Here is a 15,070-nt window from a genome sequence, read left to right on the forward strand (position 1 = left end):
GTTGGGGTCGATTTCACGCTTCATTGAGTATATGACCAATGAGGCCATAAACGACAACAGCATAATCGTTTGGTTATAATTTTAATCTGAACTAGGTACACAAAATGTACAATGCGATAAGACACAATGCCATGTATGTAATGAACGGATAGGAGGATATCGAAAGGCACGCAGTTGCGATCCTTTCTAGGCTGACATCCACCTCGGCCTAGAGTGCCCGATGTAACAGTTTTTTTCAATGTTGATATTTTTAAAGCCGCAGCCCTTTCTAGTTCTTTCCATTCCTTGTGAGTGCTTTCTTTCGTCGGGTCTTTTTCTGGGCTTTTTTTTTCATCGCCGTAAGAACGGCGACGGCGGGGGATGAGGAGCTCAGATGACCCGGTCCGTCAGATTGGTGGGCGCTTATCGTAACTAGAGCTGGGCACAATGATTCGAGTACTCGAATCTGAATCCAGTAATAATTTTAATGATTCGAGTCGAGTAGTAAAAGACGGGTTTTTTCGAGTACTGAAATTATACGCTCCTCGCCACTGAAAGTTAATTTATCAACGAGAATTATAGTTTCGATACTAATTTTCACTGTTGAATCCTTGAAATCCTGATTGGCCGCATCGTAGCATACGTAACATGTCGTACAGAGTACAAACATTACTGGAAATGGCACATTTCCGAGGTCATGATCATCCCACAACATTGTCACCAAGTGCAATGAAATCGGTATGATCGAAAAAATACCAAAGTATCTTTAATGTAGGCTTATACCATATTTTGGAAATCTAAAAAGAGGACACTTTTTCAGAAATTTGAGACTTGCAAAACCGGTCCACTCAGAGCTCAAAATACCGTTTTTCTCTCCACATTTCTAGGTGGATGACTAACAAAAAAAAATAAAAAAAAAAGGTCATCTTTTCGCTCAGAGCTAAATTCACCGTTTTTAACTCCGACATACCCGCCGGAGCGTCTCTTCTGTGCTAATTTACGGCATATCACTCGCAATTTCCTCTAAATCTGACCTAAATTTTCAAAAAAGAGGACATAATCTCAAAAAAGAGGACAAAAGGGCGTCCTCCGAGGACCCTTTCAAAAAAGTCAAAAAAGAGGACAAATCCTCTTAAAAGAGGACATATGGTAAGCCTATTTAATGTGATGGAACAGGCATTATATTCTTTGTGGTCGCATAAAAGGTACATATGTGAGCTTTGACATATTACATTCTGTTGTGACGTCATAATGAGTGATACTCGGTTGCTCGACTCGAAGCATATTACGTGATTCAGAATCGAATCACCCAGCCCTAATCGTAACCACTACACTATCCGCCCCGCATTGGCGTAGTATTCAGCGATCGTATCTTGTATATCTATAGATAACTAACCTACATAGGTTAATATCGCTTAATGGACGATTAGAGGGCTTATAGTGACTGAACTACTTTTAAACATTCTAACTGGATGAATTTGGTTATCATTTTTAATACCATCTCCTTGCGGCAATAAGATTAACCTCCTCCCACAAGGATTGTCATTCACCTCACATGGTATAATTGACGATTCTATTATTTAATCCGCTGAAACACACACGGTAAAATGCGATACATAAGAAACAATGCGATGTAATAAACAGTTACGAGGATGTCCAAACGATCAATTACCGTCTCTCAATCTAACATCCACCTCAACAGAATGCCAGATGTTACAGTGTTCGGTCTTGGTCTTTCGTTTGTCTTTCCTTTTTGGCGATTTTCCTTGCACTTTCTCATTCATGTTTCACATTCCCTTAATCGGGTCTGTTTCTTGGATTTTTTTTTGTAAATTAGCCAAGATAATTGAGACGTAGAGGAAGAGGAGACCATATAGTTCAAACGTGATATGCCCAGACTGGAATCGGGGTCTTTCGGGTCGATGGCGGCAGTGAATTTAACAACTTATTCTTTACTGGCTTGACTCGCGGTTGCACAAGGGTGATCATGGTTGCACGTCTGAGGTCTGATAAATTTCAACCACGGGCCATAGTTGAGCATACGCAACCAGCAATCGAGCATCCTAGATTGTTTGTGCCACAGGTCAGTACTACATCGGAGATTATCGCTAACTGGGACCATGAATACAAATGAAATTAGAAATCTTAATTCGATCTAAATATTTCTTCAATTCATAAATTTATAGGTTCGACGAAGTCACTCGTCACGTACACTTGAGATGCTCCCGCGTACCACTAGTGGTACGCGTACCACAGTTTGGGAACCACTGCTATACAGAACCATCGCCTGCCCAATTTTGGATAATTGTGTCACTGCGTGTGCGCGTGCAAGCGTGCGTATTTCTATTTACACGTTCTGCCGTCTGCTGTATCTGTATAGGCCAGGATTGGAGTTTGATTGATTGATTAGAACGAGTCGTTTCGACTCCTAACTGTGTTTTGATTATAGAGAATAAGCCACCCATGCATATAATAAAAATGCTTGCAAGTTTCAAGAAGATTTAAATGAATGAAATCGCCTTATTAGGCCTATATTTGGGGTCTATACATCATGTGTATTACGAACGTACCTAATATGTACGACCCGATGTGGATATAACGTAAAACAGCTATAGATCGACACGGAGTAGAGATGCAAATCAGCAGAGTATTTACTTATTGTGCAGGTGATCCTACGTTCGCAAAAAGGATTTGTGGTAGATACTCTTAACGGCGGCATTTTATTAGGAAAGTCGAAAAGATGTTGGCATCGTTACATTGTAAGGAATAGTCACTTAAATGTCGCCTGGATATAGCAGTTCATTCCGTACATCAGGGGTTCTCAACCCGCGGCCCGCAGACGTTTATTTTGCGGCCCGCGACATCTTTCATTATAAACGCATTTACACGGCATTTTTACAAATTAATTTAGATACTTAGCTCTTTTATCACACCGTCTCTCTTTCGTTCGATTACTCATTATTGAAAGCAGTGGTTCTCAAACGGGAGGACGCGCCCCCTTGGGGGCCTGAAAGCATCTGAAGGTGGTGGGGCGTGAAGCTGCGGTCAACTGAAAAAAAATTTACCCTGTGCACATTTTATCTCCGATTCCTAGTTATTTCTTTCATCAACAGCTATAACCTTCCATGCCATCGAACTAGCCGTTTGTGTTGCTAGCATCCCTAGCGAGATATTGTAATGTCCGGCTTCTCGGTCGGTAGGTCGTGGGTTCGATCCCCGGCCGGGTCATACCAAAGACTAGAAAATTGTTATCCGCAGCTATCCTGCCAGGCGCTCAGCAATCACGGAGCAATCACGGATAGCATGGAGAAGAAAAAACGGAGGTGCAGACCAGATGACCTTTCGGCCGTATCGCAACTATGTCGTCAAAGCATCTCTCTCTACTGGTTGCATTTTGTTATATGACGATAAGGGGCCACTAAATTTTCCCTATCAAAAACGGGGGCGTGTAAAATGGTTTGAGAACCACTGCTTTAATGTGTTTCTTGATATATGCTCGACTTCAGATTGTTATTGTTTTGAATCGGTATTCGTCTGGACTCTAGTTCAAGAGAATTCCACTACGTAGTAGGCCTACACTTTTAAAGAGTGTTGACTAACTGCATACGGTTGTTGAGATTGCCGACGACGTTACAGACGCATCGTTCAAAATTGATTGGAATATCGCTAAACCCAAGAAATCTGCTATAGAAGGTGTTATTTCAATAAAACCTTGACATTCTGTGCAAATATTTGCTGTTTCCGGAACTTGGTAGCAAGGACAACATCACCCGACGAATTGCAAAGATGCAGTCGTCTGATTCAATCGTGACCAGACGAGAAACATCAATGTCAATCGATCTTTTATCGCATGTTCTGAAACACGTTGCCGCGTAGACTACTTTAACCCAGCCTCGGACGGGGAGGGGATCAGCAAAAACATCAACTTGACAAAGCTGACTACTGTAATTATTGCTGCAGGCTTGATAGGAAAGAAAAAGGGTTGATTGGTTTGCTCAGAAATGGCCCCGATCACCACACGTCTTCTCATATCACTCAGAGCTCAATGTGATAATGGCCTCCGTAACGCAAAAGTTACAGTAATTTCATAAATGCTCTCTCACGCATTGAAACAGAGAGTTCGGTTCTTTGGTGGAAGGGTTTAAAGTTGAATATACCGACTTGGTATCGAATGCAATGCACGCTCCATGAAGGGATTCACTTGCGTCACAACAAGCAGCAGCCGCAAACTCACGAACGCTGTCCATTAATGCTTTAGAATGCATAAAAACCTACTACATTGCCGTATATACTAGTAGGCTACATTAGCCTAAATTTGACAGTTGCCCACAAATACATGTAAATATTTTTCTGCGGCCCGCAGCGTCTTCTGCTGTTAAAATGCGGCCCGTTATGCAAGCGAAGTTGAGAACCCCTGCCGTACATCGTCAGAGCGTTTGACAAAAGATCATAACGATTTTGAAAAATGTTCTTTCTCGTCCGATTTGTCTCAAACAGACTCACTCGATTGATTTGAATTTGTTGACAATAGATTTTATTTGTCGACTTTTCGCGAAGCATAGGAAATCACGTTGCCACAATGCAACAATATCAATCACAAAGCCAAGAATTCGTTTCATGCTTTTACGACGTGAGATCGTTATGAAATCACAATACAGTCTTTCGTCACAATAAACAAACTTATGACGGCTTCATCCGCCACCGAACAGACTTGAATAACTAGGTAATTAGCTTTGTTAGAGAGAAATGTCGGTTATCTAAATCTAATCTAATTTGTGATATGTTTCCATGCTCTAATTTCAGTTATAATCTAATTTCTGGATATCTTGAAAATGCTACAGGAGAATTGTACTGTACAGTGCGAGGCGAGACAAACATGGTATACAGACATTTGCCATTCTCATTATAGATAACTAACCTACGGATAGATACGCAACACTCGTCGTCACGTTCGCTTGCTTGGAGGGAAACACTGCTCAGCAATCTAAACGCAACATAATTGCTGATTCCATAGATGACGACCCGAGCGCTCAAATTGAATAAAGTTGATCTTATTTGAAAACTACTGTCGCACTCATTCCGAAAATATTCATTAAAATCTGATCAGGGTAATGGAACCGCCTCGAAATACATCTCAAAGTCTGAAAATCGGCATTGTTCTCAAGAATGGCAGACACGCAAGGGTCACTGTTATGGTCATTGTGGTGCGTCGCTGGGATTGTTTGGAACAATGCCAATTTTCAGACTTTGAAGGCTATTTCGGGCTGGTTACTTTGCCTTGATGAAAGTTTGATGTATATTTCAGTATTCAGTATTTTTATAAAAACCGCGTAGCTATAATTCAAATTCTGATCCAATTTGGAAGAGTTGAAAATGTTCTTGTCGTCTAACACTGTGACGCTACAGTGCCGTCTTTTTGAAGTCCACCGGCCTGATCTTCATATCCGCGAACTTGAAGGAATGCCTTGAATTGGTGGCTGCGTCGTTCAGCCGATACCAAGTGCCCCAATATATCCCGTCTCTTATGCCCTTGTACATGCCGCGGTAATATTTGCCGTTGAGGTTGGCCGCGAAGCACGAGTTGAACCACCAGCCGGCGCCGTAATATCTGCCGCAGCTGCCCAGCCGGTAGGCGTCGTTGTCCCGGTCTATGGTCGTGAATCTCTGGCGGTTGTGATTGTATGTGCCGCTGGAAATATAGCTTTGTGTCAGCATGCAATACGTCTCCCGTAACAGAGGCGGGTATAGCAGACAGACTTGAACAACTACACAATTTGCTGCTATTCTGAATTGGATTAGAATTAGAATTAGAGCTAAACAGTTTTTTTTCAAATTAGGCTAGAATTCGAATTCGAATTACTGAATACGCGAAAACATGGACATCGAATGAAGTTCAGTTTATATCAAACCAAATCAGAGTTCATTTTAATAAGCAGCACGAGAATGGCAAATAGGCCTATATGTACAGTAGGGCTCTTCAAAAATGACTTTTTTTCTCAAATCGTACTGGCTACTTGATAAAATTGTTAGGTTACCTAATTTAAGCCTACACACAAAATTTGGTTCAATTCCAGCCAGTAGCCGCTTTGCTACGGAAGAAGAAAATTTATATTTATTATATAAAAATAAATATTAAAAAATTTCAAAATTTTCTGTTCACCCCATGAAAGTATTTACGGTGACCGATTCTTTGTTTATTTATTATAGTTGTGCTCACCGTAAATACTATTTTATTCAAATCCAAATTTTTCGACGGCAATAACTCCGCTTCCACTGGTTGGAATTGAACCAAATTTGATGAGGATCGGTTCTATAGACAGCCTAACACTTTCATGGGGTGAACAGAAAATTTTCAAATTTTTCATTATTTATTTTTGTATAGCAAATAGAAACTTTCTTCTCCTGTAGCAAAGCGGTTACTGGCTGGAATTGAATCAAATTTTGTGCGTACGCTTAAATTAGGTAACCTAACAATTTTATCAAGTAGCCAGTACGATTTGAGAAAAAAAGTCATTTTTGAAGAGCCCTAATGTACAGCGAGCATAACTCGTTTCGCGCCTCCTGTAACATTTTCAGGAAAAGCAGAAATTAGATTAGAAACATAATGAGAGCTTGGAAACATTTCACAAATTTGATTACAATTAGAATCAGAGCAAAGAACATATCATAAACTAGATTATAATTCGATTACCGCTGTAATTGGGGTAATTCTTGAAACATTTCTATTTCATTTTATTTCTAATCTAATTTCGGGTTTTCTTGAAAATGTTACAGGAGAACTCTATGGTGCAAAATGAGACAATATCGGCGTACATACAATAACCATTCTCATGCTTATGGGAATGTAGTCTGAGTTGTTACCAACTAAATGAAATGAATTTTGTTCTATTTAGTTCGGAATGTAACTCAATTTCCAAGTTTCTTTTTAAAATTCAGCAATTCTAATTCTAATCTAATTTGGAAAAGCTGAAAATTTTATAGCTGTCCATCTAGTGGTCAGTTAAGAAGTATATAGACTTCTTTTTTATAGTAATCAAGTAGATTTTGCCCACTTGCAATACTTAGTAAAGTGGGCAATGGGCATGCTTTTAGAATACTCCCAGTTTTCTGCAGCAGCGATTTCAGTCAAATCTGATCATACACGCGCACAACACGCTCACTGTGTGAGAATCGGTAGTAAAACGCACCCCGGCGTGTATTGCATGGCGTTGCCGGCGGTGCCGTAATAATCCTTCAGGTGAATGCGATAGTCCTGCTCCTCGCCCTGTATCTTGAATAGGTTGTAGTGCGCGTACTGAGAGACGTTCGACCAGTCCTTCAGATCTACGCGAAGGGACATTGCCTGCCTGCAGTAAATTCGAAGCAACGTTAAACATGCAGATGTGGCCAAAGTGGTCATTGTTCCTATACTCCTAGCGAAAATTGTACAAAGTATATACACAGTTACACGCCCGCCGCAGGTCGTGTGTTAAAGCCCCGGCCGGATCAGACCAAAGACCTGATTAGTCACACTGATATCCATTAGCGCTGAGCATAATGATTCGAGTACTCGAATCTGAATCGAGTATTAATTTTAATGATTCGAGTCGAGTAGTAAAATACGACTTTTTCAAGTACTGAAATCATCTCTCGCCACTGAAAGTTAATTTATCAACGAGAAGTATAGTTTCGATGCTATAATTTTCACTCGAAACATTTCCGTAGTAATGATCATTCCATAGCATTGTCACCAAGTGCAATGAAATCGCTCTGGTTCAAAAAATACCCAAGTATCTTTAATGTGATGGATAACGGGCATTTCGATTCTTCATGGTGGCATAAAAGGTACATATTTGCACTTTGACATATTACATTCAGTTATGAAGTCATAATGAGTAATACTCGATTAGCCTACTAAGCAGAGTACTGCTCAAAGTAGAATACGTGATTCAGAATCGAATCATCCGGGTTCTCGATTTTGCCCAGCCCTAATATCCATGACTTCCCGCTTGGAGCTCAGCATTACCGGGATGGCATGGAGCGTTGGTGCAAGACTTAGAAAGCCTTACAAGGCTATATCCCCACCTTGCTTGTCCAACGGCATATGCACATCATTCACTCTTGGTATGCATATGCATTATGCACAGATTGTGTGTATGTATATTGTATAATCATGAGTCGGTGTATATGCCGCAAAACACCAAAGGCAAAAATATATAACGTCCTGTTTCCTTTTCCGTGATATAGGGGAGATGTGGTACCGATGGATCAAAAATTGCAAAATGATCTCTGGCCCTCAAATCTTCAGCAGAGAATAGCAGATCTTTTGCTGCATCAACACTTCGATACAAGCTCTACCTATCGCGGACATTTACATGAATATCCGCCTTTTCAAGAAATATTTATAAACGTTTAAAATGTGTTGCTCGAACGTGTCATCGGTCCCCACCCGGTGGGTCCAAAGGCATACGACCATGGGACCTATGAGACATACGCTCAAAAACTCAAATTTGTTGACTTGTTTTGTTGTGTACCATAAGCTAAGCTACAGCAAGCCAATGAAGAATGTTTCGTCGCGACCTCAGAGAATAAAATAATTTATATCAACTCAAACGTTGGCATAAAATCATGTTTTGATTTACGCCTCAACTTAGAAAATTAATGCCACATACATATTACCCGCAAATCGACATTTTGACTTTCAAATACCTCGCAATAGCGATAAAACACCACAGGTAACTATTATTTACAGCCTATATATATGTAGGCGAGTTTATGTTGTTAAGTGATTAGTTGGTCCATCTATTTTGCTTGATTTAGCTATGGTACCATAGGTCCCGCACCCGTAAATATGGTAATTGACTTGAAAATAGTCCACTCGAGGATGGTATTGATTCCCAAAATATGTGCCATTATATACCCTGATACAAGCCCTATACTTCACATCAAAAATTATGGCGGGTTTGTTAGTCTGAAAGGTGATATAGAAACATGAAAATGTCAAGCCAAATTTACTTTACACCCGCTAAAACGTAAATCATTCTTCACAGACCCCATAACTCACACAGGTTGAATTTGTTGTTTGTGAGGAAAGATTCTGTCAGCATGTAATTGTAGACAAATTCACGGAGTGTAATCATGGAATTATCATGGAGAATTTTTCAAGTATTCTCGGTCCCAGTGATCCATTGGTACCACATCTCCTCTACGGGTGTGAACCCGTGGTACAGAAAAAAACGATTTAAAAGACATCGAAATTACTTCCCGTGGAAGGAAAAAATTATGGTCTGAAAAGCTTTCAAGTATATATATAATTTTAAAAGGTTGGGTTAAGTCGAGGGGTCACATACAGTTAATCTGAGATGTCTATAAACCTGCAGGACGACGACAAAGGCAAAATGACTAACAACACTATACAAATATAAAGATTCTTCGATGATATATTCAGTTGCAGTGATACAAGGGCTATTTCATGCGGTTCAAATTACGATTTCATCGATAAAAGTGGCGCAAACTTATCCCTGAACTACTTTCCAATTTTCTAAATCAAAATGTAAGCAGTACGTAGTTATACCTAAAAATTGTCAGAGTAGAAGTGTAAGTAGTTGCAGTCCTAATTAAGTTTGTTAGTAGAAGTATTTCACCGTTAAGGCGTAAGATTACATTCCCTTGCAAGTCCTCGTCAAAAGTGTTGTCAAAGCGACGGGAGATATTGATTTTATGGAATTATTACAGCATTTGATTGTTCCAGTTGATACATTTGGCGATGCTTAAAAGGTCAGCAGCATGTACTTCAGCACTGTGTCATAATGTGGTCGTCGCTAGGTCGCGTACATTAATATATTTTACAGTACGTTCCAGAAGGGTAGGAATTGTAAGGTAATAATGACGAAGTGTAGGGTAGGAATTAACATATAGCGTCACATGAACCATAACCTTTCCGGGGTGCACATCATTCCTAATATATACGAATTATAGCAACAGTGTTGTGGGACGGAGAGCTGACATGCCTACGGACGACTATATCCGCGGGACTGATACATGCTACAGGCTACACCCAAAGGCTTATACCCGAGTAATCCACTCAAGATATGCATCCGTTCCAAACCCATCCAGTAGTCTCCCGTTACCACTCCAAATCCGTACTTGTAATCTTGCCAGCCGCGAGTAAAATTGACGTTCCCGAACGTTCTGGGATATACGAAACAATTTCACATTGAATTATCGTGATGAATTTGCATCACTGTTGTAAGAAAATATAGTTCTCGTCTCGAACACGTCATCCGAGCTGACCCTAGTCGCATTTATACAAATCTACCCTTCTCAAATCATAATCACGCCCTAATTAGAGGCGTTTTCAATACTGCAAATGCAAAGTAGGCGCAATAAAGCACTGCTACCATGTTTAATTACCGCTATGAGATAATTCGGCTGTTATTTCAGCTATAGTATAGATGGGGTAATATTCGTTGGTATGTGTTTTCGAATTCCAGAATATTTCCGTGTTACCGTGCCACTCAAATAAGGATAAATCAGCTCTTCTCCGAAGTGTTTCCACATAGTTAAAATTTATATCACGATCAAACAAGCATTGTTTTCGGAACGTTATGAGTGATGAGAATCGGTTATAATTGAAATAGGTTTGTTGAAGCTCACAGACCGTGAGTTTCAAATTCCCGCGTACAACGTGACACACAACGGGCCCGTATTTGGAAAATAGGTACGTCACGAACTAAATTCGTAACGCGTCACTGTAGCAGTTCGGATTATCCTATGTAAGTACTGAGAGAAAAACACATTTTGTATATTCAAAACATCCCCAACAATAGTTCTCCGTATCCCATCATGAATATGAATATATATCACCGCATTTTAGGTATAAAAGGGAATCTGTATCGTGTCACAATTTACAGTGAGTTTAGTCAGTATAATGGTGATCGATGATCCAGTGAAGTCGGAAGTGAATAAACGAGTCTTAATTTTATTGGCTGCTCACTCCAAAATGTGGTACATACTTCATTGCATATACAGTCGGTTGCAATTCTTTAATCTATAGTCATTCTAGTGGTTCTCAACCTTTTAGACCTCGCGGACCGGTAAAACTTCAAAACAAAAGTTGGGGACCGGTGAACCTTCAAAAATCAAAATTTACACTAAATTCAATTACAATATGTTTGCAACTCAATGTGATATTAGAAACTTAATTTCATGCTGCCTTTTTATATCAAATATTTGTATGTGGTTCGATTCAAGTTTCTGCAAGGCGAAGACTGGTAAGTCCTGTTAAAGACCATCAACTCGATTATAGTTGTTTGCCATCGTTTGAAGAGAGATGCGACTTTTCTTTTCGATATACAACCTATATTATACTATCCAAAGTAGAACATGAACTCTCTGGGATACCATTTAGAAAAGCATTTTCCAAATTTCTAAACAAATTTACAATTCGATGTTATATTTCTCTAGTTAATGGAAAAGCGACCAACTTCTTGCGTTTTGGAATTGAGATATAAAATTATAGTATATTTGACGGACCGGCAGGAAACTTGCCACAGACCGGCGGTCGAGAACCGCTGCTATAATGCCCTAGTCTCAGAAATGTCGACAGTACCCGTCAAATGAATAGTGTCTTAAGTCGAATTGTAAAAAAAGAAATTATTACCTTCGCTGTAATACAGTCCAGCCTCCCCCATCTGTGTCCATGTCACAATATACTTCAAACGAATCGTGACCTAGTGGGCTTATGCTGTAAACCCCGCTTTTCCGTTGACCCATCGCGTATACGTCGCCACAATGAGTCGGGCTATCTGTGGCAATTCGTTAATATTTATCAAAACATCGTAATATTATTGACTATAAATAGGGCTCCATATTTTGAGGTCCTGAAAAGAGAACGCTTTTTACAAATATTAAAATTAATAATGTCAGAAGAGAAAACGGGTAATTTTACTGTAATTATTGTCAAGTTGACTAAAAAAGGTCATTTTCAAAACTCGACGAAATGCGAACGTCCATATTCCAGAATCCCTCTCATTTAAGGCGTTTTTTGTAGTTGTGCCTGAACAATCGCATCGCCCGGCTGTCAAAATTATAATGGAGGGTGAATTACCGAAAAGCAGAGTATTTGAGCGCCCTCGGAGGACGTTTTCGATATCCCGAAAAAAGGAGACAAATCCTCTTAAAGGAGGAAGTATGGTAACCCTACTATAAAGCCTTCATCTCTCAGATAATATGCTACTCCCCACTGGCACAATGTGTAAGGTATTTGATCGTCATTATGGCGTATTATTTGAGTGACTGAACATATCATCAATGACTTGAGTTTTCTGAACAAGGCGAATAAGTTTAGGTTAAAGACACGTATGCGCTTGGTCCTCACCAGAGTAAAGCGTCATGTGTCTGGTTGAATCTTTGTTTTCTTCTCGAGTGCGGAGATCAGAACGAAATATCACTACCGAATCTCCTACGCTTCTCTTAAGTCCATCTACCATCCGATTTTCAGTTCTCCAGAACTTTGTGAGAGCCGGTTTATGCCTACCATCATGGGTTAGGCGAGCTAGTTTTCCTAATACACTTGAATGGTCTCCATTGTCAGTTCCTTCAACGGTCTTTGATGACCGATGATCCCACCGAAGATTCACAGGACTTGATTTACGATCTGTCCGTAGGGAAACGGTATAGATTCTAGTCTTTCATTTGGTCCTCTAAGATGAAAAAGTAATAGTTCCTGGTTCAAAACAAACCTTGTTCTATCAGAATGCTTCGCCCAGGAAGATCTTCATTATCGACTTCTCTTTCCTGAACAACGTAAATGTGAAACGCACCCAGCAAAGTAGCTTAGATTTTCACTCAGGTATAGCCTGCACTCACATCTTTTCGATTAGTTTGAGGGGATTCAATCTTGGATTTCAGTAGCACTTGGCAGCAGTGTCGACACGATGAATCGCCTTCGCTCTGATAAGACAAATGCTGACATTCGTTAAATTCCAGTAGCCAAGTGTTCGATTAGGCTATATTTCTCTGCTTGTGCTATTCTCTTTAGCAGTTCTGCGTTTTAATTCCTGGATGTCTACTCAGTGGTTTTTCGAACACAAGCGTTCACTTTTGTAGTTGTTAAATGATGTTATAGATGGAAATCTGACTTGTTTCAACTGTTTATCAAAATAAATAATAGAAAAAATGAACTAGTTGCATTTTTTAAACATCTATATTTCAAATGCAGTTTCATATGAAACAGACCCAATATAGTACTTGCATGGCGATCATAAAAAGTTTCAGGGGTGTTATACATTGTAAATCGACATAAATTTCACGACTGTCTAACCAGAAACTTATCCTATAATAGCTGTACCCCGTATTGAATAACTGCATTGCTCATATATAATTTGCTTATATATATTTCTTCAAACTCACCTTGTGAGACACGTCCCTCGTCAAGACGTTAATCACAGATTTCTTATACGAACCAGACTCGTTTCGATGCGGATTTTTCAGTGAAGCTGGAAAATGTAACTAAAATAGTGACATAACGCCATTTGATGTTGCGTTTTCTATTGCATTGTCCATGCTGGTATATTAACTAAATGAGTCTGGGGCAGTGGTTGAATTTATGTACCTCAATTCAAGGGTGGAAAAAGTAGTTAGCGTTGCGGTTCCTATGACGAATTCGCCCATGAAAGTGATGAAAACTTATCCCAAAACTACCTTCTGCTGTTCAAAATTTTTAATGTAAAAATCAGGCCAAAAAGTAGAAGTGGCAGCGGTATAAAAACGTAACCATTTTAGTAAGGATTGCACGTGTATACAAAACCTATAATTGCGGTCTTGGAAAAATTATAGAGCCATTTCGTTACCGACCATCTATGCTAATAACTTACGTCTTTGGTCGTATGTGTTCAACACCTCATTGATTCTAGCTTCGAAATCGCTTTTAATTTTCTCGTTGGCTTCTATCAGCTTCGATTTCAGCTCCGTGAACTTGGAATCGATGTAAGACCAGGTTTCGGTAGCGACAAGCTCAGGGATGACCTCCGACTTAGTCTCAGGTGATTTTAGATGGGATATTTTCACCGATTCCAGAACCCGCTCAATGCCTAGTTCAAGGGCGTCGAGTCTTTTACAAACATTTTCTTCAAATCTGGGTAAAACACGTTCGCTGCTGTCGATTTTGTCGAGAATGGCGTTTACTACCTTTTGAGTTTCGGATTTTAGGTAATAGTATCCATTTTCGGAGATGTATTTGGAATTTGAAGGCTTTGTAAATGCTTCTTCGTAAACGTCCTCGTCCTCAATATGAAGACTGATGACATGCGTGGCGGATGATGCTACTGTGACGCCACAGTCTCCTTTGGTTTTACACGGCTGCTCGTCAGGCATCGCTGGTGCTGTTGTTACGTAATCCGACGACGTGTCAACGTACTGGTCGTTGGTGATTTCATGAATAACTGTATCTGTAGATTGAGTTTGATGATAATATCCGAAATATTCCTCATCTGATCCAGATCCTGCCCCAGACGAGCATGCTGCGATATGGAATGCGGCCGTTATGAGTACAATTACCTGCTCGAGACTCATGATTAGTTCTAAATATGACAAGAAACGAGATAGAATGGATCATACATATTACATATGCTAAAATGAGACAGGTAGAATCTTCATATGTGAAACTTCGCATGCGTTGCCATTTGTGTTTGCCAATCGAATAATCAAATTTGATTTGTGATTTTTTTCATGCTATTGGAATTGGTTGTACCAAGAACCATTCGATATATAAATGGCATTTAATCAGATTTACAGTCTACTATTAAACTAACTCCAAATCGCCTACTAACCCTAACATGAATCTTAAAATATCGAACATGGCCACTGGTACTGTAAAAAGTTTACTCCGCCGGCTCACAAGTGAAGATATGCAAATACCGAGAAAACCGAAAAACATCAAAATATCTCGATGTCAAGAAATCGCTTATAGACTTCTTCCGATCTCTCGTTGTATTACGATCTTGCGTTGTTTTAAACAATCGCGAACTACCTTAGTAATATATGATATCACATGTTATAGTTTACCGACTTACTCCGGAAATCATGGCAGTTCCTGACAGTCATGCAAGTT

At 39.7% G+C, this 15,070-nt stretch overlaps 1 protein-coding gene across 1 annotated transcript; it reads right to left on the reverse strand.

The window, feature by feature from the left end:
• Positions 1 to 4,490: 4,490 nt before the first annotated feature.
• Positions 4,491 to 14,704, reverse strand: LOC145437707 (uncharacterized). The gene is made up of 9 exons (XM_080314988.1): positions 13,836 to 14,704; positions 13,372 to 13,457; positions 12,829 to 12,912; positions 12,702 to 12,756; positions 12,338 to 12,616; positions 11,621 to 11,765; positions 10,030 to 10,149; positions 7,167 to 7,325; positions 4,491 to 5,668 (listed from the first exon to the last, which is right to left on the reverse strand). Exons 1-9 carry the CDS (start codon positions 14,530 to 14,532, stop codon positions 5,380 to 5,382), a joined length of 1,914 nt encoding a protein of 637 aa, XP_080171114.1. The 5' UTR covers positions 14,533 to 14,704; the 3' UTR covers positions 4,491 to 5,379.
• Between the last annotated feature and the right edge of the window lie 366 nt (positions 14,705 to 15,070).

Source organism: Botryllus schlosseri, chromosome 4 (genome assembly GCF_051294905.1).
Source record: "Botryllus schlosseri isolate E-star chromosome 4, Bs_hap1, whole genome shotgun sequence".
Lineage (NCBI taxonomy): Eukaryota > Metazoa > Chordata > Ascidiacea > Stolidobranchia > Styelidae > Botryllus > Botryllus schlosseri.